The sequence below is a fragment of the Vulpes vulpes genome, chromosome X, assembly GCF_048418805.1.
Source record: "Vulpes vulpes isolate BD-2025 chromosome X, VulVul3, whole genome shotgun sequence".
NCBI classification, from domain to species: domain Eukaryota; kingdom Metazoa; phylum Chordata; class Mammalia; order Carnivora; family Canidae; genus Vulpes; species Vulpes vulpes.
The window spans coordinates 99,790,042-99,813,774 of record NC_132796.1 but is presented as its reverse complement, the minus strand read 5'-3'; the positions used below and the strand labels follow the sequence as shown (position 1 = coordinate 99,813,774).

The 23,733-nt window shown below is 37.5% G+C and overlaps 1 protein-coding gene across 1 annotated transcript in view; it reads right to left on the bottom strand.

Moving 5' to 3' along the window:
• Positions 1 to 23,733, bottom strand: part of STK26 (serine/threonine kinase 26) — a 57,224-nt gene that overhangs the window by 20,344 nt on the left and 13,147 nt on the right. Inside the window, exon 3 of the mRNA XM_025983180.2 lies at positions 2,528 to 2,758. Coding sequence (XP_025838965.1) covers positions 2,528 to 2,758 — 231 coding nt within the window. The remainder of the gene's footprint in view (positions 1 to 2,527; positions 2,759 to 23,733) is intronic.

Here is a 23,733-nt window from a genome sequence, read left to right as displayed (position 1 = left end):
AATAAATGATATTAAAAGGTTATAAAATCATAAGCTACTCCTGTGTGTATATATGCACACGTATCTAGAGATAATACACACACATTTATTTACTTCAATGTAAACAGATTCCGGATACAAATAATCAGTATCAGCCAGCTGTGAATTTCTACAATTTTATCAAGAAGTGACATGTTCTTCAAAGTAGTCTTTCATATCATGGACTTTAATTAATGACGGTTAAAGAGGATAAAAATAATTCTGTTTGATCCTTTAAAAAGACATCATAGATAATGGCCCTGGTTCACAGATTAGTCTGAGGACATTCTATAATCAAGGCTTGAACAGGACAATCTTTTATTTATTTAGATATTAAGTATTTATCGGGTGAGTGGTACATGTACAGTATGAGGGGAATTTTTAAAAACATAAACTCTTAAGAATAAATAATACAAACAGCTATAATCCATTTTCCATGAGAGTCCTGAATCTGAGTCAATGGAGGCTATAAAGAACCAATGAGATAGTCAACACCACATTGGTACCCATTTTCAAGGTAATTAGAATAGGCCATTTGAAATAGGACTCACTGAATATTTTAAGTTGATTACCAAAAAAAAAGCTTACCTGTTACAGATGCCTAAGAATACCAAAGGTTGAGGTTTGCAATAGAGAAGGTCTGGAATTACCAGGATTCAATCCAGAAAGAGTAAACAGAATGAGTAAACAGCACACACAACAATAACGACAACAAGTTCCTGAGGCTGCCTCAAACCAAGCCTGCTATGGCAATCAGGAGGGAGACCTAAATGTATCGCTACTGAGTGATCACTCAGGATTCCTAAAGTAGTCTGACCTGCTAAATAAGTTTTGTAGGAGAATTCAGAAGCAAAATATGCCACAAAGGATTAAACAATTGTGTGTACAATAAAAGAGACTAATGGCTAACACTGAGAAGTAAATTGGCTAGGAATTAACATTTTCTCTTGGAAGCCTATCCTTCACACTACTGCCTTCCCCACAAAATGCTAGAAGTGACTACTTGCTTGTTTGTGTACCCATCTGGACCTTGTATATATTTTTAATCACAAAATCTGCACCCTTTTAGTGCTATGTGGGACTGTGAGCTCCCTCATGGCAGGGTGAGTTCTTCATTTTTTAAAATATTTATTTACTTATGGGGGAGGGAGGGATGGGGCAGAGGGAGAGAATCACGAAGCAGACTGTGCTGAGTGTGGAGCCTGATACGGGGCTCAATCCCACGACCTATGAGATCATGACTTGAGTCAAAACCAAGAGCCAGAGGCTCAACCTACTGAGCCACTCAGGTGTCCTAGGCTATTCATTTTTATATCTCCAGCACCTAATACAGTGTATGATACATAGTGACAGGCTGCATAAGGATTTATTCTGCTATGCATTTACACCACATTTCTAATTTGTGTAATAACAGAATAAATGGGCTTTGTAAAAAGGCAGCAAAATTTATGATTTCTAAATCAGTAATAACTAATATAGTTAGGTTATTATCCTAGGGTTTCCTTAATTATGTATTAATTATCCTTTGGTCAGCAGAATACAAAAAGATAGCATTAATTCTTATGCAGGCCAATAACTTGATGAGTTATAAACATACCCTTTTTGGCCCAGAGAGAGATGAACAAAAAAACCAACTGACCAAACAAACAAAAAAACTCTTCCTCCCATTTGTAAACTCTGAAAAGTGAAGATCGAACATGGCCCTTCTCTGAAAATTTTCGACATAGGGATAAAAAAATTTAATTTTAACATATTTTTCTTTTTGTTTTTCACATTTCAATAGACACAGATCCTGACTTCTGACTCTGGAACCCAAGGACTCCTGGGTTTTACTAACCAGAGGGTTGTATTATGCAGTCATACCTCCATCTGCTGCAACCTCAGGTGTCTGCTAATCCCATGATCCTGGAAACTAAAATTCCAACTTCTGTGGGGGAAAGGGGAAGGATAGACAGTATTCCATCTGCCTCCACTTCAACAGATATTTATCATGTGCTGAAGATGCGCCATGTCCTATGCTAAGTGATGGAAAAACCAAGACTGGATGAGCTGAACTCCCTGCCATCAAGGAGCTCATAATATGGAGGGAGAAAAAGATGTGTAAATAACCACTGTAACTCCATGGAATAAATGACACACTTACACATTCCATCAATTCTGAGGTTGAGACAGACTGGACCATTGAGAATAATGTGTGAAAGCCCAGGGGGAAAGCTCTTTCCTGACAAAGGATGTGTCTCAAGGACCAGCTGCATTTCTGCTCCTCTGTCAACCCAATGTTCAGGTGTGGAATAACGGTGCAGCTGAGTGCTGGGATGCATTCAGGATACAGCTGCTAAATCTAAAAACAGTCTATTTGGCACTATAAATGGAGCTGGATTCTGCCTGGAGGCCAAAGACTGCCAAATCTTAATTTAAGACATCGCCTTTCAAAAAGTAGAATTAAAAAAAAGAGAAAAACTTATAATGAAAATCCCTTATGACTTAAATAATACAGCACACACATTACCTTTAAATATGATCCGTAGTATTTTGTTACATATGAGCTGTCACACTGACTCAAAACAGTTATTTCTTGCTGAATGTCTTCAATTTCATCTTCGGCTTCCTCAAGGTCTATGATTTTAATAGCAACCACTTGCTGGGTACGGTTATCAATTCCTTTGAAAACTTCTCCAAAGGAGCCTTTCCCAATGCGTTCTAATTTTGTGAACAGTTCTTCTGGATCTGCTATGTTATTCTAAGGGGGGGGGGGAGGGAAGAGAGAAAGAAAGAAAAGAACACAAATGTTTTGCATCAAATTTTTTTTAAATGAAAGGAAAATAAATCACGAAGGCAATAACACATTTTAAAAAGCATACAAACTCCCTTGACTCTCCTCCACATGTGCTTTGTTAGAGCAATTATAATCCCAAACAGCCAGCTAGTCCATATTCTCCTGGATCACCCACACTAACTGGGCTTAGCTGATCCTGTTACCACAAACAATCCCGTACAGCAAATGTTATCTCTGATGCCTGCCAAAGGGTCAGGTACTTCTACTTTGACATTGGCCTTAGCAACATATTTTTCTAGATATATTTCCTTAGGCAAAGGCAACAAAAACAAAAATAAACTTTTGGAACTACATCAACATAGAAAGCTTTTGCACAGCGAAATAAACCGCCAACAAAACGAAAAGGCAACCTATTTGAATAGCAGAAGATATTTGCAAATAATATGCCTGATAAAGGGTTAATACCTAAATTATATATATAACTTGCACAATTCAATACCAAAAAAAAAAAAACAAATAAAATACTCTGATTTAAAAATGGGGAAAAGACCTGAATAGACATTTTTATTTTTTTTAAGATTTAATTTATTTATTAGAGAGGGAGAGTGTGCATGCACACACGCAAGCAGGTAGGAAGGACAGAGGGAGAGGTAGAGAATCTCAAGCAGACTCCTGGCTGAGCATGGAGCCTGAGGTGGGCCTCAATCCCAGGACCCTGAGATGTTGACTTGAGCTGAAATCAAGAGTCTGATATTTAAACTGACTGAGCCGCCCAGGCAACCCCAGAATAGACATTTTTCTAAAGGCATTCAGATGGCTAACAGATACATGAAAAGATGTTCAACATCACTAATCAGGGAATTGCAAATCAAAGTCATAATGAGCTATTTACCTTACACCTGTCAGAATGACTGACCAGAAAAATAACAAGTGTTGGTGAGGATGTGGAGAAAAAGGAACCCTTGTGCACTATTAGTGGGAATGTAAATAGGTATAGCCACTGTGGAAAACAGTATGGAGGTTCCTCAAAAAATTAAAAATAGACATATATGATCCAGTAACTCCACTACTAGGTATCCACGCAAAGAAACTGAAAACATTAATTCTAAAAGATATGTATACCCCTATGTTTATTGCAGCCTTACCTATGATAGCCAAAATATGGAAGCAGCCCAAGTGTTCATCCATAGATGAATGGATAAAGAAGATGTGGTACATATATGATACAGTATTACTCAGCCATAAAAAAGAGCAAGATCTCGCCATTTGTGATGACATGGATGAAACTAGAGGGTATTATGCTAAGTGATATAAGCCAAAGACAAATACCATGTGATTTCATTTCTATGTGGAATCTAAACAAAACAAAACAAAACAAAAAACAGACCACATACAGAGAACAAACTGATGGTTGCCAGAGAATAAGGGGTTGGGGGGTGGCCAGGCAAAATAGATAAAGGGGATTAAGAGTACAACTTCAGTTATAAAATAAATAAGTCCTAGAGATGAAAAAGTACAGCATAGGGAATATAGTCAACAATATCACAGTAACGTTGTTTGGTGACAGATGGTGACTATACTTATCCTGGTGAGCACTAAGTAATGTATGAATCATTATATTGTAAGCCTGAAACTAATATAACATTGTATGTGAATTATACTTCAAAAAAAAGGGGGTGGGCACTTTTTCAAATAAAGCAGCTGACTAGACAGAGTTTGCATATTAACACAAGGGTAGCCATGGTGAGAGAACACCTAACCTAAGCTATAAGTAGGTGAATTGTTTAAAATTCTACAATTCTGCCAGCAGAACATTACCTTTTCACACTCCTTCTCTTTCCAGCTCTGATATTCCAATACCCCACCTATACTACTAAACCACCATGTAAACAATACGGAATGAAGAAGACTCAAGAATCTATAAGTCTATTTTTCTCTTTACTTGGGATCCTATCTGTACGTAATGTTCTCATCAATGGCTGAAATAAGATCCTCTGCCTTGATCATAATTGCTAGTGCTCATTTGGGAATGGTAATATGCTGAGCCTCTACAACTCATCTCCCAGTAGGAATCTAGAGTAAGTCAGTATTTTGCTACAATAAAATCTAGGATGAAGCATAGATTTTTAAGTTAGCAAATCCTTCGGATATTCATAAATTCACTGTCCTTTCCTGATTCAGAACTATCCTTTATCTTCTACAATTCTGAATTCAAACTTTCTCCCACGAGATAATATTTATATCCTTACTTAAAATTCATATTGCTGAATAGTACCACTAATCAAGTAGAAACACAAGATTTCTAAACCTCCCCCAAAAGGCACATTATTAATTTGTACTTAAATGCTTCAAAATATAGAAGGATGCTATCTAGTTCTGGTGAGCTGTATATATTTAATGTCAACTGGACCTGCATTATCTGTTCATTTACTACAATTTTACCTTATCAACAATTTCAGGAGACAATTAGAGAGTTAGCCTGTTCCCTTACATCTTCTTTTATTAGACAAAGAGATCATTAAAGTTTATTTTTGTTTCTCATCAAGTTGTTTGCATCAACAGCATCAAATAGATCCACTAACAATTCCATTAAACTGCCTGTCTTTGAGTAACTAAAAGCTTACGACTGATTTTGAAAAATTTCACCTTTTTTTCAACCTGCCCAAATTCAGTTTGTACATGACCTTCTTACTTTATAAGCTTCCCCATTCTCCTTGATTTTTTCCCAATTCTAGAAGATGCACTTCCCATGTAGTAGTCTCTTTGATACTGCAAGCTACTTGTTATCCCCAACCATCTCCAGTATCTACATTGAACAAACAGCTTGAGCTGCCCACAGGGGCTTTTAAAAATAATTTAGATTTCTAGTAGGCTGCAAATGTGTCTTTAATGCTTACATTTTATTATACACCTTCCCTAAAATTTGAGTACCATCATGATTAATTTCCTTGGTGTTCCCTTAGCAGGAAATTGTACCTTGTTACAATTAATATCACATGGTACCTAACCCACCAGTTACCTCTTCCTACTTTTGGTGATGGTTCTTCTGTTTTGTTTTTGTTTGGTTTGGGTTTTTTTTGGTGGTGGTTCTTGTCTTTCTAGCAATGTGGCAAGACTACTCACCAAAGTTCTATACGGTGCCAAATTCAGTGGATTTGGAAAAATAAAAGAAACATCTTTCCATTTTTCTGATAAAACCACAAAACAAATCTGAAAGTTGTGAGTATACCATCGGATTAAAAAATACATAGTACGCACTCTCTGATAACACATTCTGGACTAGGAAGTGTATTTGTTAACTTTGTAACAAGATTTTTCGTTGTTGTAAGCAACAAAGATTAAACCCTAATCTCCTTAATTCATGTTTTAAAAGGATTTCGCTGAAACAATCAACCCCGGGAGAACACAGCTGTTCTGTAATAAAATGGGTTCCTGAAAGTATGTAAACAAAGATTTAAACATCGAATCACATTTTGCATCTTAAACTAGCTCTGAAGTGAATCCTAACTCATTGTAGTTTCCGATTTTAAATCAAGGACTACCAATTTGGAGAAAGGAAAAGTGAATGCTTACACAATGTTTGTACTTTTCCACTCCTTTATTTTGGGATGGAAACTTGTCATGCAAAACCTCAATGTCTAGAGTGAGGGGAATCATGAAAACAGCTTCTTAGGAGTAGAACCTCACCTCTTTGACTTCTGAAGGATAGAGATCCCTGCCCTGTTTACCAAGTCCTGAATATTGGATAGATAATCCCGAAGTTCTATCTTTCCCTTCACCGTCTCACAAACTTCTTAAACCAAAGTATGCCAAATCTTAATCAGGACAGGTTTTCTTCCTGTTTTTTTTTTTTTGTTTGTTTGTTTTGTTTTTTGTTTTTTTGTTTTTTTTTGTGCAAGGGCAAAATCAAGCAAATACGTGGTAAACATCTCAAGCAATTTCATAAATAGAAAACAACCTATTTGGGGCAGCCTGGGTAGCTTGGTGGTTTAGCGCTGCTTTCAGCCCAGGGCTTGATCCTGGAGACCTGGGATCGAATCCCACGTCTGGTTCCCTGCTTGGAGCCTGCTTCTCCCTCTGCCTGTGTCTCTGCCCCCCCCCAACCCCATGTCTCATGAATAAATAAATAAAATCTTTTTATAAAAAAAGAAAGAAAACAACCTGTATGAAGAAACTGATTTGCTTACTTGTTCACATCACTCTTCTTCAGAGTCTCTAAGAAAATCAAGTTCAGTCAGTAACCTCTTCATCCAAATCAAATTTTAAGAGTATTAAAATATTAGAGAATATTAAGAATTTCCAAAGAATATTAAAATCTCCTGATCTTCCTATCTCTACTGCAAGATCTCAGTTTACTACTAGATCTGTATTTGCACTGACTTCTCAAAGCCATGGCGCAGGATGGAGCTCTAAGTTCTATAGCAGAAGCCAATGGGAGCAATGGTTATGTTAACTTCACATGGATTTACAACTAACGGTAGATGATTTATACATGCCTCACAAAAACAGGTCTGTGCACATGGGAACCTCACAGGTCTACCTCAGGACATTCACATTACTCCTTGACCTCCTGTACTTGTTGGGCTGTGCTTGGATTTGAACTCTCCAGCTCTAAGCACATTGTCACAAATCTGAATCTTAGACAGAAGTTATCATTACTATTTAAACAGTAAGAGCAGTAACAAGTTTTCGGTGTGAAAATACTCTTAGGATGCCCAAAAGGGACATCTGACTGTGGAAAGTCAGTGGCAGATGGAAGAAGCCTTCTTTCATACTGAAATCACAGAATCAGAGGGTTGGAAGGATTCTTAAGGGTTCTCTAGGGACTCTCCAGTCCTGGCTACACATTAGAATCACCAGGACAACTTTTAAAATGCAGATATCTAGGCATCATCCCCAAAGTACTGATTTGGGATCTTTGAAATTAGTGCCCAGCAAGAAGTTTTTGTTTTAAAGTGCTCCAAACTACTTCCTATATAGTCATTTTGGCACCAGACTTGACATCAGCATTGGGAACCACCGAGAAGACATCTGAAATTTGTATCCTTGATTATAGGAAACTCATCACCCCTATTTTCCCCAGGTAAGCCCATGGCTCACTTCTAACTGTGCACACTCAAAGTGGACAATTTGGATATTAAAATTAAACCAAAGGGACTTCGGTATTTGTATATACATAGCTGTATTTTAAAAATTTAGTCTGAAATACTTCTAAGGACAAATTTCTAAAATTAGGGCCTACCCTCAAATAAGACTAGAAAAGTAATATTTACCAAAACACACACAATGTATCCCGTATTCTTTTTTTTTTTTTTTTTTGTAATTCAGTTTATTCCTTCACCACCCAAAGGGTCAGACCCCAGGAAGCACACAAAACTGAGGCAGGATAGCCCAGAGTGCAATCTCCCATACTCTTTGTGTGTGTATCTTTGAACATTTTAAAAAACACAATAGTGGTCAATGTAATAATAGGTTCAGATCTGATTGATGACAGGTTTGAGATAACAGTCAACATTGGCAAAGAATAAAAGTTTAGTTAGTAGATAATGGGTACAAATTGTGGATGGGGGTGGAGGGAAGGAAAAAGGTTTCCTTGACCCTCTTAAGGCCCCTGGCTGGTTCTGAAATAAAACTCACAAAGATGAGTTAACAGAAAAAAATCACATAAATTTTACATGATACCGGAGCCTCCATAAGGAAATGAAGACTCAGAAATGGTTAAACTGGTGAGGTTTTAAAAAATACTTTATTTATTTATTTATTTATTTATTTATTTATTTATTTGAGAGAGAGAGAGAGAGAGAGAGATACCATGACCTGAGCCAAAACCAAGAGTCAGTTGCTCAACTGGCAGAGCTGTCCAGAGACCCCTAAACTGGTGTGTTTTCATGCTGGGTTTGACAAAGGGCAAAAAACTGTAAACAAGGGCAAAGAGTATGAGCTAAATGTAGTAAACTGGGGGAAACATAGCAAGGTCTGTTTGTTCAGATTCTTCTTGGCACCCTTTTGTCTTTGGAGACAGAGATGACAGAGATGCTCCTTTCTCTCTCTGTGAGTACTATGTACTATGAGAACACCTCTCACATGAGGGTCTTATAACCTGCTTCAGGGGACAAGGACAGGGAGGAAGGGAAGAGGGAGAGTCAGTTAGAGTGACCTTCCTGCTTCTGCTATTTCCTTAAACTCCTTTAGCTTAAAATATTCAACATGCCAAGGTGTTATATTTTGGGATAGTCCCATCAGGGGTAGTAGGAATAACTGAATCAGGAGAAACAAGAAAACTGTAGACAAAATTAGAATTAGCGTTGAGGTTTTTTTTTTTTTTTTTTTTAGCTTTGAGGTTTTAACAGAATGGAGGCCCGGAAAGCCAAAGGTGGTAAAGAACCAAAGGTACAAAATCTAATAGTTCCTTGACTCTGAGGCAAAAGTAAAACCTCTAGTATGGAGCGGAGTGTAAAAACATAATAGATTTAGGCAAGAAAAGGTAGATTTCTCAGAGAATTTGACCAGGAAGGGTTGAGATCAAGTGAGAGAACTTTCAAGAACCAAGAACCCAGCTGAGCAAAGATGACCTCAAAATATGTTTTGCACTTGCCTCCCTACCTAAATAAAATCCGTACCATGAATGCTCTTGGCTACACAATACTTTTTGCACTTAACGAAGACTGATCTGTGTACAGGCCTGCCAGTGACTCACTGATGAAGAGGGCTATAACAGGAAATGATGAGCAAAGAATGTGCTAACAATGTGAGGCTTAGAAGGGAAGACCTCTTACTCTCTTCAAAGTCTCAAGTGGTAACACTGGGAGTGACCTGCAGTGAACTCAGGATGTCCAGACAGTCATAGAGAGTAATTAAAAACTATAGCCTAACAATATACTGAAGACTAGAGATAGATTTTCTTAGTTACCTATTGAAATTGCCCAGATTAGTTCTCCCAAGCTAGAGAGGAAACACTTTTCTGGATTACTTCCATGTCCGTATTACCGGTCATCTAACAAGTAGAATGCGTAGATATCACTTTCTAGGGGTTCCAAGAGCCTTCAAATGCCATTACTTCTATTATGACTGCCTATATTATGATTTGTCAATTGCCCCTGTCAACATTGCCTCAAAAGTTTGTTGAGTGCTTCCTAATCAAGATATTGCCAGAAAAAAATATAAAAATTTAAAATCAACAGCCATATACCTCTTAGTACTGCTTATGTTCAAGACCACAGGACACTATCTTTTTAAAGTGCTATATATGATCCAAGCACAACTGATTTCTCCCTGGATAGAACTGTAACAGTCAGAGGCGTTTATAGCTGGAAGGAAATGTGTAGGTCATTTAGACCAACTCCTTCTCTATACCATTCTCTCCAAATGTTTGTTGTTGGGCAACAAACATTTCTTGTATGCTCACTGTGTCCCAGGCTAATACCACCAAATGGAAGCTATGAAATTTAAAACCGTTTATGTCAGAATGATGTCAGAGTTAGGGAAAGGTTAAGAAGGGAAATAGAAATCCTGAAATTAAAAGAATTATAGGATCTTTGAGATAGACAGTAAGTTAGCAAACATCTGATCCAAGATCTATTTTTATAGGGGGAAAAAACCTCCTGGCTTGTAGAGGTTCTAAACTGTTCAAGGATATAAGGTAGTTAACTAGTAGCAAAGCTCAAACTTGAACCCAGCTCCCCTGACTCTTAAATGTAAGGTTCTTTCACTATAGCTTGGATCAATTTGTAACTTAAATTATACTATTTTGCTATAAAACCAAAATTATTTTCCATCATGAACAGAGCACATAACTGTTCAATGTCTACCTAGTAATATCCCTACATTTAAAGAATCTGAAAACTTTTAAATTTGAAAGAATTTTGAAAAACTTAAAATAAATTTTCCTCTTCTCCAAATGATATGATTTCTTACAATTTTGGAATCATTACACAATTGGTGATCCCTGCAGATAAGCAGGATTACCAAATATTTTATATTACAATTCCACAGAGAGGCGACCTGTATGTACTCTTGACTTTCTGGCCAGGTTAGTATATTTGGCCCATTTTTTCCATGTCAATAACTACACTGGAATGGGCCAGCCTCTGGAGTGTGGGAGGCAAGGTAGTGATGGTATTCTTTACCATGATTCCCCTAGGATCCAACCTCTGGAAACCAACAGCTCCAATTCCAACTTTATCAGTGATTTATCGTAACCCTTAACACTTCCATAACTCTTAACACTGAGGCTTTCAGTTCTGTTCATTTAAAAAGGCCCTCAAGTTGATGACGTGGTCCATGAATAAAAATAATATTTTTGTGCTAAATTTTATATGAGCCTAGAGTTGTTCAAATGACCATGTAAATACTCAGATTACTTTAATAATGCGAAGAATAAAACAAACTCATATTTTTTTTCTAAACTTTTGAAGAATGTGATGTTAGCAGAGCATTTTTCCACTTTGTACAACCTCAGGTTCATATTACAAGAATCTTTTTTTTTTCTCATTCAACTTTTGTTTTAATGGGTCTCAAAATTCTGTGACAGAGTTTCGGTCAAGTTGTTTCCATTAAAAAGCACTTATTTAAAAAACTAATAACTTAAAACTGCCACACACGCGCGCACGCACACACACACACACACACACACACACACACACAACCCAAATGGTCCACAAAACATTCTCCTTTCCTTCTGAAGGTTTTACGATGCATTGTTATCATTAACCAGTCTTTTACAATTAAACTTAAATGGCCAATTGACACAAACAGTTCTGAGACCATTCTTCCACCACTGATTAAGACTGGGGTGGCAGGTATTGGGGATAATATTCATTTAGCTTTCTGGGCAGACTTGGTGAATTTGCCAGCTCCAGCTGCCTTCTTGTCCACTGCTTTGATGACACCCACAGCAACAGTCACGAACAGCAAAACAGCCTGGAGGAGGATAGTCAGAGAAGCTCTCAACACACATAGGTTTGCCAGGAACCATGTCAACAATGGCAGCATCCCCAGATTTCAAGAACTTGGGACCATCTTCCAGCTTTTTTCCAGAACAACGATCTATCTTCTCCTTCAGCTCAGCAAACTTGCAAGCAATGTGAGCTGTGTGACAATCCAGCACAGGTGCATATCCAGCACTGATTTGGCCTGGATGGTTCAAGATAATCACCTGAGCCGTGAAGCCAGCTGCTTCCATTGGTGAGTCATTTTTGCTGTCACCAGCCACGTTGCCATGACGAACATCTTTGACAGATACGTTCTTGACATTGAAGCCCACATTGTCCCCAGGAAGAGCCTCACTCAAAGCTTCATGGTGCATTTCAACACACTTGACTTCAGTTGTAACACTGACTGGAGCAAAGGTGACCACCATGCCAGGCTTAAGAACACTAGTCTCCACTCAACCCACTGGGACAGTACCAATACCACCAATTTTGTAGACGTCGTGGAGAGGCAGATGCAAGGGCTTATCAGTTGGACGAGTTGTTGGCAGAATGCAATCCAGAGCTTCAAGCAGTATGGTTCCACTGGCATTCCCATCTTTACGGGTGACTTTCCATCCCTTGAACCAAGGCATGTTAGCACTTGGTTCCAGCATGTTGTCACCATTCCAACCAGAAATTGGCACAAATGCTACTGTGTCAGGGTTGTAGCCAATTTTCTTAATGTAGGTGCTGACTTCCTTAACGATTTCCTCGTATCTCTTCTGGCTGTAGGGTGGTTCAGTGGAACCCATTTTGTTAACACCAACAATTAGTTGTTTTACACCCAGTGTGTAAGCCAGAAGGGCATGCTCACAGGTCTGCCCATTCTTGGAGATACCTGCTTCAAATTTACCAACACCAGCAGCAACAATCAGGACAGCACAGTCAGCCTGAGATGTGCCTGTAATCATGTTTTTGATAAAGTCTGTGTCCTGGGGCATCAATGATGGTCACATAATACTCGTTGGTCTCGAATTTCCACAGGGAGATATCAATGGTGATACCACGTTCACGTTCAGCTTTCAGTTTATCCAAGACCCAGGCATGCTTGAAGGAGCCTTTTCCTATCTCAGCAGCCTCCTTCTCAAATTTTTCGATAGTTCTTTTGTTGATCCCACCACATTTGTAGATCAGATGGCCAGTAGTGGTAGACTTGCCCAAATCTACGTGTCCAATGATGACGATGTTGATGTCTTTTCCTTTCCCATTTTGGTTTAGGTTTAGCGGTGGTTTTCACGACACCTGTGTTCTGGCGACAAACCCGTTGCAAAAAAAGATATTACAAGAATCTGATAAAAGTTTATGAAATTCTTAAGAGACCTGTGTGATTTAGATTTCTGAAGTAAAACATTTAGCTTCACTATATTTTGTATATGACAGAATAAGAACTAAGGTAAAAAATGGTATGTCTGTATATGTTTCAAATTAAACATGGGTAGTTGGGCTTGAGGTCAATTTCATTCAGGTGGTCAGTCATCTGAGTTTGTATTTCCATGTTTGAGAGCTCAAAATATTTATCTCAGTGAATAAAGAAAATGTTCCAAGTTTGCCTGTTTTTATGCCACATTCACATTTCTGTATCTCTCCCAAAGGTTATTATAATTTGCTTTTGCAACATACAGATGTCCAATTGCCCGGTTTTATGTATACGCAGTAAAATAAATGAACTGTAGTAAAAAACGTGGTTACAACCACCCAGGTCTTCCTTCTGGTCATCACAGGGCATTTTATCATCTCACAGTGGAGTCCCTGTCTTTACTTACCACTTAAAAGGCAGTTTTGAGATGGATGAGGCAGCCCTGGTCTTACTGGCAAAGCATAAAGTCAAAGGTCTCATACAGTATGATTTGGAACTCTTAAGTAACAATTTAAACTTCCAGCAATTTTGTGCACGGCAACAAGAAAAATGTGTTCATAAGGCAGAAATAAAATTACCTTTCCTTTTGTTTATTATTCCTATTTTTAAATGTACCTCATTAGCAAAAATACTTAGAAAATATTGTAGCCAAGGATAACTTCATTGAATTTATCACAAAAGGGTTTGACAGAGCGGCATGAATAACATAGCAATTTGAGGAGTTTCTCCTGATTAATAATTTTGAGTCTACTTCACCTTTAAGAACAAAAGACTAATTGAAAATATTCCTTCATCTGAATTCCTCCTACTCAAGAGAGGATAAGAGAAGAGCTTCCTTTGCCCTCCTAAAGAGCTTACTTCTCTGTACCCAAGCTCAGAACAGCGGGAAAGAACAATGGAGTAAAGCAGGACACATTCTGAGATGTGAAGAATGCAGTTCTTTACACGTTTGTAAGACAGTTCAATTTACAATCTGGTAAAGAAGAATGAAACATCCCTTTGATTCTATTGTCACTTTTCCACGTACCATATTTTTCTAAGGAAAAACAAAATCCAGAAAGTATGAGAAGAAATTTAACCATAACCTCCTCCCTCTTAGAAATCCTTAAGAAACAGAATCCTAGCTGGCGGTGCTTTTATTAGCTCTATTTCCTAGATAGATCTTGAAATTCCTGTCATTTTAATTGAAAGTAGAAACGTCAGATTATTTTGTTTAGCCAGGTAAATCATCTTTGGATCTAAGGATTCTTAAATGAATGGAAATAACTAATTTTGTCTTTTTGACTAACTTTCTGGGATTTGAAGTTCCCTTAAACCTTTAATTATAGCCATGGGTAAGGGGAAGAAGACATCCTGCAAACAATCACATTCTTCTCTCAATAAACCAAAAGTCTAAGGCTATCATCACAATAAATGCTGGATGCAAATACCATTGCATCATTTAGCTCATTTCTCTCTGACCTTACAGCTATTCTAAAGGAAAAAGGGGGTCTGGTTTCTTATAAGTATTACAGAGGTAAAGAAGGCAGAGAGGTCAGGCAAAATTGCCTTAATTTTGCTTATCCCGGAAATTACAAGAACTCAGCGATTAGATGTTGGCTTCACCATCTGTAAAATGAGGGAAAGAGATGGGCTCAGTAATCTCTAAATCCTTTCCTGTTTTGACACTGTGAATTTGTGAGGTATTAGGAGCCAAGGCACTTTGTTTCCCTCCTTGTATCGCTGGCAGTTGCCAACTCTAGTTTTGAAGCAATCATTAAGGTAGAGGATGAATTGGTACCAGCCACATGGCTAATTCTATAGTGGTACACAATGGCTCCAATGAAAAGTTTATACTATCCCATTGCTGCAGCAAGCAATTCTGAATGTCTAGTAGACTGCAGTCAAGTCCCAACTCTCTGACACTATAATGAAGCATGCTCAAAAGCCAAGGATGGATAAAGAGCAACAGGGTGAGTTATTCTCCGGACTGCCCTCTTAACCCTCATGCTGACCACATCCCATTATATATGAGTGACTGCTCCAAGTAAGTCCAGGGGAGCCAGAAGTTCAGCTCATACAGGACCTAAGGTTCTGTTGGTCTTCCTCTCCTTTCTTTGTAACTTCATTCATAAAGTCATATTCAGAAAGTTATGTAATTATATTTGCTTATCATACAGAATATCAACCAACAAAACTAAGTGCTCAAAGGAAAAACTTCAGGGATATCTTATATCTCAAATATTCAGTGAGTAGTAGCTTAAACTTCAGTGAGTAGTAGCTTAAACTTACAAACTTAAATGCAGTGCCCCACTGGGGAACAATTTTACTTTCTTTTTTAAAGATTTTATTTATTTATTCATGATAGACACACAGAGAGAGGCAGAGACATAGGCAGAGGGAGAAGCAGGCTTCCTGCAGGGAGCTTGATGTGGGACTTGTTCCCAGAGTCCCAGGATCATGACCTGAGCCAAAGGCAGATGCTCAAACACTGAGCCACCCAGGTGTCCCACAATTTTACTTTCTTATTTTTGAGCCTTTGAGTCATGCTGTTTCCCCTGTCCACAATACTCTCACTCTCTCCCATCTCTGGTAATACCACGTCTTAAAAACAAAGAAACAAACAAGCAAACAAAACACCTTCCCAACTCCCCAGAGTAACCTGATCACCTAACAGAATCAATTGCTTCATCCCCTGTCCTCCCACAGCTCTTTGCTGGAGCCTCCAATGCAGCACACATTTTATTATCTTTGCATTCTCTTTCATTGCCATGATCTTTCTTTTTTTCTAGCGAGTAAGGTCATGAAGGATGGGGCTCTGTCTCCGTAAGCTCCAGGTACCCTCACAGTGCCCAGTGCGGTGCCTCATATATTGTCCATAGCCCTTGGACGTTTGCAGGTTGTTGACAAATTGACCTGCGGTCTTTGGCACGGGCTTATCCTTTCATTTGTAGTTTGATTTCTGACTTTTGGTGCAAGGGAGTTTACATTAAAAATGGAAGGATGCTAAAATAGGTATGAAATTCTAAGTCAATCCCTATTCTCGCATGTGATTAACATAATAAAAACTTTCCAAAGTGACAACTTTGAGAGTTTTTTTCTTTCTATTGGAGAGCTCTTTAGGTTGCAGAATGGCAGTTCTTAAGGTAATGTGGATCTATACCCAAAGGAGACTTGGTAGTAGCTATACCCACAAGGGTGCATATCACTAACATATGCAAATACGATTCTGGAAGCATATCCACAATCACTACTAACCAAAACCACATGACTACTGCGGATCCTGGAGAAATTGTCTAGGACAATTTCATACTCTAATGCAAAGGCTGAAGGTCTCAAAGAGCAGCAGTCTGTATATCATCTTGCTGTACATTTCTTTTAACTTACTTGGCCTAAATGCATACAGAAATGCAAAATTCAATCAGGGATTGGGTATAATGGTAAGCATTAATGATAAAATAAAGGGGTTATTACTGACGAGACGGGTTACATAAATATGGCCTGGGATTGATAACAAGCTCTACCTATAAAATATTCATTTTGAAAAGGGAGATGAGGCCATACAGTGAAAGAAAGACAAAGATTCTATTAATATAGAAACAATCAAACAGGTATCCTAATTTATTCAAGCCATTATTTAATCAAACCCATACACAGGGCACTTTAACGTGATGGACATTGAGAGCCTCATTTTATGCTTTCCATCCTGGAGGTAAAATAAAAGGATGCCACTCAAGTACTTTCAGAAATAAACATCTTTGGAAAGAACCTAAGGCAGAGACACCTTATGGCAAATATCGAGCTATTGCAGATAACGTTACCGTGAATCTTTAGCACACTTATTAAAATGCATCAGATTAAAACAAAATTGATTTGCTCACTGCCTATCTTCCTTCTAGATGGGGAACTCCAATTAAAATCAATAGGTTTGAGGCTTGTAAGCACAGCACTAAATTATTAACACCATGAGTTCTTTTAGAAAATTAACACTGATTGAAAAAGTAGAGTTTTACATAGACTTACCTTTTCATTCTTAATGAGAAAGTGGCTGCAGTATAATTTCCCTCCAATGTTTTTCTCTATAATCAAATCTATACTTTGAACGGATTTAATCAAATTGTATTTGTAAAGAGTTACCCAATGGAATTTCAGGACTAAGGAAAATTATCTCTTAGGTCCTGCTGGCTTTAATATTCTATGATCCCAAGAAAATGATACTGATAGCATGATGGCGTCAACAGCAAAGAATTTTAATTTTGACAAATACAAAGACTAGAGAGGAGATTCTAGAATACTCTAAAAGAATGGTCTCAAACATTTCAACCACCCATTCTGTAGTTCCCCAAAGTGAAAAATATAATCAGAGTGTCTGTTTATGCACATGTACGGGTGCACAGCTAAAAGAATACCGCTTATTGTTATTTTTTATGCCCTATCTACTTAAAAAGATTTGAAGCAGTGCATTCCTAAATAAGAATGCACTCAGAAATCAAGTAAAATGGGGTATTGGTGTGGATAATAGTTGTACCTGAATACCTAAGGCAAGGAGAACTGCTACAAATGAACATAAAAGTTAGCTCTGCGCTTAGCACCATGGTGCACCCAACATAAGTGAGAAATTCGTTTACAGGAACAAATTTGTTACACTAACAAAACAGGGGCTAGACTTCAACATCCTCACTGATGATTTTATTATCTTTGTTCCTTTCCCCCTGCACAGGGAGTACCACTTCATTTGCCAAAAAGAAAAAAAAAAGGGCCCTTAATACTGTCATATTTCCATTTCCCCAAAGAATTCCAGATTGGAGACCTCTTCTGCTTTTTGTTGCATATTAACCTCCTCTTGAAGTTTACCAACTTTCCTGAACTGAAAACTCTCAAACCTATCTCCATCCTATTCTATGCCCACTGTCAATAGCATGTATGAGTATCCTAATCCCTACCACTAAAAGGTACAGATTCACCAATTTGAACCCACATTAATTTGTGCTAACATTGATGAAATCTGTTCATGTTACCAAAGCACAACATCTGACAAATTCTGTATTCAAATAAAGGAGGGAAATGCTACTGACATGAGATATCTACTAATAAGAGTTGGATCTTTTAAGTTTTAACAAATGCCATTATAAACATAAGGCTGGGGGCAATGGGTGGCTCAGCAGTTGCACATCTGCCTTTGGCTCAGGTTGTGATCCCGGGGTCCTGGGATCAAGTCCCGTGTCAGGCGTCCTGCATGGGGCTCCCCAAAGGGAGCCTGCTTCTCCTCCTGCTTATGTCTCTGCCCCTCCCTCGGTGTCTCTCATGAATAAATAAATAAATATTAAAAAATAAACATAAGGTAGTTTACATGGTCTCTACACAACTGTGGCTAGGATATTTTATTAATTTAATTTATTTTTAAAAAAGATTTTATTTATTCATGAGAGAGAGAGAGTGAGAGAGCAAGAGAGCGAGAGAGAGAGAGGGCAGAGATATACGCAGGAGAAGCTCCCTATGAGGAGTCCTATTGATTCCAGGACCCCGAGATCACACCCTGAGCCTAAGGCAGATGCTTGACCACTGAGCCATCCAGGCATTCCATGTGGCTAGAATATGTTATTAGTTAAATTTTATAGTCTTTGTTCATTTAACAATCAACAAAAGTGCAATTCTCCAATAAGGGTAATCAATACGCAATACAAAATTTTAATACATGTACAAATTCTAAGTTTTTTTCCTCCAAAAAATATGCTATATAGTCTCTTTAGGAATGTTAAAGGGTCATTTTATTTTAGAACTGGGAGGACCCCCTTATAAAATATTTGGCTATTTAAATTTTGTAACAAGTGATTTCTAGCTGGGGGTGGGGTGAGGATGGGCAATGACAAACATATAACCTCAGGATGGAGACAAATGACAAAGTTCTTTAATTAGTTCTTGAATTGCCATAGCCAAAATAAGCTTGATGAGCAATTCAAAGTAATTAAAATGCTTTGAACAGCGTGTTATCCAAAAAGATCTATGATCTACAACTTGAGTTGTCTTGTACCCTATCATTTTACAGCTCTAACCAGAGAGAAAGTACCACTCACCAAACAAATCCTCACTGCCCACCCCAAAAGGACTCCAAACATTGTGAAAAACACAACCTTGTCCTTTCTTGCCTTGGCAAATTTCATTTCCTTCCTTTCTTTCCCTTCTTCCCACGGAGGCCTAAAGGCCAGCTCAGCTACCCAGTGATGCCTTTCCTGACCATCCCAGCAGGCTGGCTTGATTCATCTTTCCTAGGAATTTCTGGACAGGCTAGAAGGGAGCCACTGAAAGCTTTCGGCAGATGAATGGAAAAATCAAGTCTGTGTTTCAGGTAGCTCCATCATGTCTGCCCCTAGCCCTAAGCCTACTTAGGGACAAAGGCCAGAATGCCATGATAAAAGAGATGATGTCTGACATTTTCCAGGAAAAAAAAAAACACTCATAGATCTTCATGATTAACTGAATACGGAGATAAAAGAAATCAGCAGCAAATTACAAATAATGGCTGCTAGTCTTTTTCTCCCTTGATAATTTTGTGATTTACCAATATATATTTTACGGCTGATAGCACATCCCCCACTAAATCAAGTAGTTAATCGGCATTTGGTAGAGCCTGATTATTTCATATGCTATGATCTAATAATTTCAATGTATTTTTGATTAAGTACTATTCTCCTTACTGCTGACAAGGTACCTGAGACGTTAATTGTAGGGTAAAGACACTCATTCAGTACAAGGAGGAAACAAATGTGATTATGTCTGACACTTAGTACTCTATTCACTTTCCTTCTCTAATAGATATCACCCTTTAATTTAAAATAGTGATAAAAGCAATCAGTGCCCTCCACTGTATTCCTCTATAAAATTCGCCCACTTTTATTTTCTTGCTTTAGAAACTAAGAAAAATATTAAAATCTGCATACACACACATAATTTATCATATTATCATTGCCAATACAACTTTCCATATAATTCAACCACTAAAATTCACCCACTTTTATTTTCTTGCTTTAGAAACTAAGAAAAATATTAAAATCTGCATACACACACATAATTTATCATATTATCATTGCTAATACAACTTTCCATATAATTCAACCACTAAAATTTGTGTCCAGAAAACAAACAAAAATGTCCACCTAGTTAGCATCATGGTAATGAGACCAATAAAGTCAGCTATTTTCATAAAGATCAACTTTCCTATTACCTTACTGTATCCCTAACCCCAGAGCATATACTACAAAATGCTTCTTTTATTTAGATCAGCATTTCTCAGTGTGGTCCCATACCCTAAGATAGCGATCAGCAAACTATTCTAAAAAGGGCCACATAGTCTTAACCTTTGTGGGCCAGGTACATTTTGTGGTCTCTGTCACATATTCCTCTTCTTGTTTAATGACTCTTTAAATCATAAAAAATATTTTTTAGCTTGTATTCCTGCAGGCAGGACTTGGCCCTTGGCTATAGTTTGCTGACTGCTGCTTTACAGAATCCATTGTACGTAATAAATAAGCTCTGCTCTAATATATCTAGAATGATCGTAGTTTAAGAAAACATTAACTTGAATCATTTTCTGTTTTGTGGTTCAGATGGCAACTATGGTTGAAAAAAAGCTGTGTTAGATTAACAAAGGTCCAAAAACATTACTAGAAGAAGGTGATCATTATTATTTACAAATAACACAGGCATTCAAAAGTATTTACTACGGAGAAGTTAAAATCCAAAATTTCCAGAGGCTTTTGTACAAAGCATAAGCTAAACATTGCAGCTTCACTATAATTACACAGTAGAGAATTATACATTAATTGCCACAGCAGAAAATTAATTATATCTGATTCAAAATTTGTTTGCAACAGGTACCTGATCCATATATATATATATTCATTCACGTGTGCCTTATCTTTTGTAAATAACTTAGTCCAGACTCCTGAGCAGAATCCCCCACATGCATGGTTTCAGAGCTTAAGGGTTACCTATACAATCTCCTCATTTTCCATTTGAGGAGATGCATGCAGGCACGATTTCGGAGTATAGAGGAACAGAATACACCACATTTTTCCTTCTAGTACCTAGGAGGAAATGATTTAGTTTCCTACAAGGAAAAAAATTAATTTAATTCTCAAGCTCTGGAACCATTTGTCCATATTAAATAAACATTCTTTCACAACAAAGAGATCCTCTCTCCAGTTAGAGGAGTTTTTAAAAATCGTCTAAAACTGTGCTTTACTCTTCAATCAGGATCATACATACACTAACACTGCATGACACACTATGCTCAAAAAACACATACAAGAGAAATTAAAATGCTTCTAGTTATACAGATTGACTCTCCCAAAGAACCCTGACATGTGGGTGAACACTGGAACGTAGGGCGGAGGCTGTAATCCCCCAGCAGAAAACAATCTTCATTTGTTTTTCAGGTATGAAGACATTTATACCTTTTAAACCAGTGAAAAGTTAAAAGCCAACAATAGAATACAGTATTTAGTACCGACACGTGTTTTTAGAAAAAAAGCAATTGTACTACATGCTATGTAGAACTCTTCTGCTAGCCAAGAAATAAATCAAGTGGTGCTAAAAAGTCATTAAGCAAACTTATTTTAAAGTAAATCTGAATGCTACTCAGCCTTGCAATGCTCCAAATAACTGTTTTAATCATTCCCTGAAGGAGACTTTTAAGGCCAGCACCTACTGAAAAAGTAATAATAATAAGTCCAGTCATTTGAAAGAAAGATTCCTTGTCTCTAGCCTCCTTTCCTCCCCCCCCACCCAAGTAACAGTCCAAATCAGCCAAATATAATCCAGTGATAATCTAGCACTTTTCTTTGTTAATTAAAAGTATTCATTTTGCCTCCAGAAAGAAAAAAATAAATAAAAGGCCACGCCAAATGACTCCAAATGTCTAGAAACAATTTATTGGCCCAGTACACACGTCATCAAAATTGCACATCTTAAACAGAAAAGCAGCTGAAATCACCATCCCTATGATGTCAGCTCTTCCCCCTTGATCTTTCACAAGCTTTCCCCGACCCAAAAGACTCTTTACAGATGTTCCCTTGCCATAGCAAATCAATTATGTAAATGTAACTTTTATCACAGAAGTCATAACAAGAAAGAAATGAATGACTATTACCTCCCCAATTTCCTTTTCTGTTAGCTTTTTCTCCTCTCTGCAGAAAGTAGAGAAATTTCCCATTCTAAAAAATAGAATTCTTAATCTTTAAAGCAAAAGGCTACTTTTTCCCTTTCTTGGAAATACTGTCTTTCTCTTCTTCCAGACTCCAACACCTTTTCCCTCACCTACATTTCTGTTTGCTCATGAGGCAGCAGTAATCCTCTGGTATTATGAAATTCTACCTTCTCTAAGCAGGGTTTACACTGCAGCCTCCAAAACGATGCCCAAACCTCAGCAGATAGAAGATCCATAGCAACAGCGGTAATAGTTTTTTTTTTTTCCCACTTGCTATTACCAGAAATCACAGTCCAAAAAGACGACCATGGAGGTGTCACCTATGCTAAAACTCAAAATTGATTCATTATTTAACTAGTCAAATCCCACGTTTTCATTTTATGTGCTCTTTGGAAAGCTTGTGACGGGGAAAAAAGATCTTTCAGTGACAGTCACATTTTTTATGAAGAGATAAATAGTTAAAAAAAAAAAAGCAGCTCTCTGGGTACAAGATTTTGTTTGTCACTGAAAGAGTCCAATGCCCATCTCCTTCATTCCCTATCATCTAAGCATCTATAGTGTAAAGCACCTATAGCAATTTTAGCTTCAAAATGAGAGCTTTGACACAAAGTATCACAAGTTTCTGTTAACCAGAAGTTGTTTGTGTACTAGCTACATGCCTCTTATTTTTCTCACAGGTAAACCAATTTATATTTATTCAGAGCAATTTCTTTGATGCAATGATGCTCTGCAAAACTATTCTATGGGAGAAATTAAGCAGAGAATTGAGAATCTTGTTAAATAGAATCCTGTGTAATGTTCATTTCAATTCTAATTCACTGAAAACAGCTTAACACTGGTATTGGATTTCATTAAGGGTCATTTCCCATGATCTGCATCCTGTATAGAATAGTCTGCTGGGAGCCCAATTTCTTCAGGAATAATAATAGTTTAAATAGTAAAGGCAAAAAGAAGAACTAGCCAGGATAAAAATACAACATGTGTTAAATCCTGATAACTCTGTTATGTATTGAGACACAAGTATATATACACATATGTATTTACCTTAGAGTAAATATTTTTAAAGATGCTAAAGAATTCCATATATTTTCTAATGAAAATATTTAGCAAATCCATGGATATCATAATGTTTATTGAGCATATAATTTGTACATCTATTTTACTGAATTCCTTTTATAACAGACTTTTTCTTTTAAAAAAATATTTAAGTAATCTCTACACCAAACATGGGGCTCGAACTCAACCCTCAGGTCAGGAGTCACACACTCTACCAATGGTGCCAGCCAGGTGCCCCATATACAGACCTAGACCTTCTTTAATGATATTGCTACGTAATAATTTCCTGCTTCTTGAACTTAATGACCATCCTGTCATTTACCCATTTTTATTTCAACAGTACACTTTTCTACTTTTTGCTTTTTTATCATTT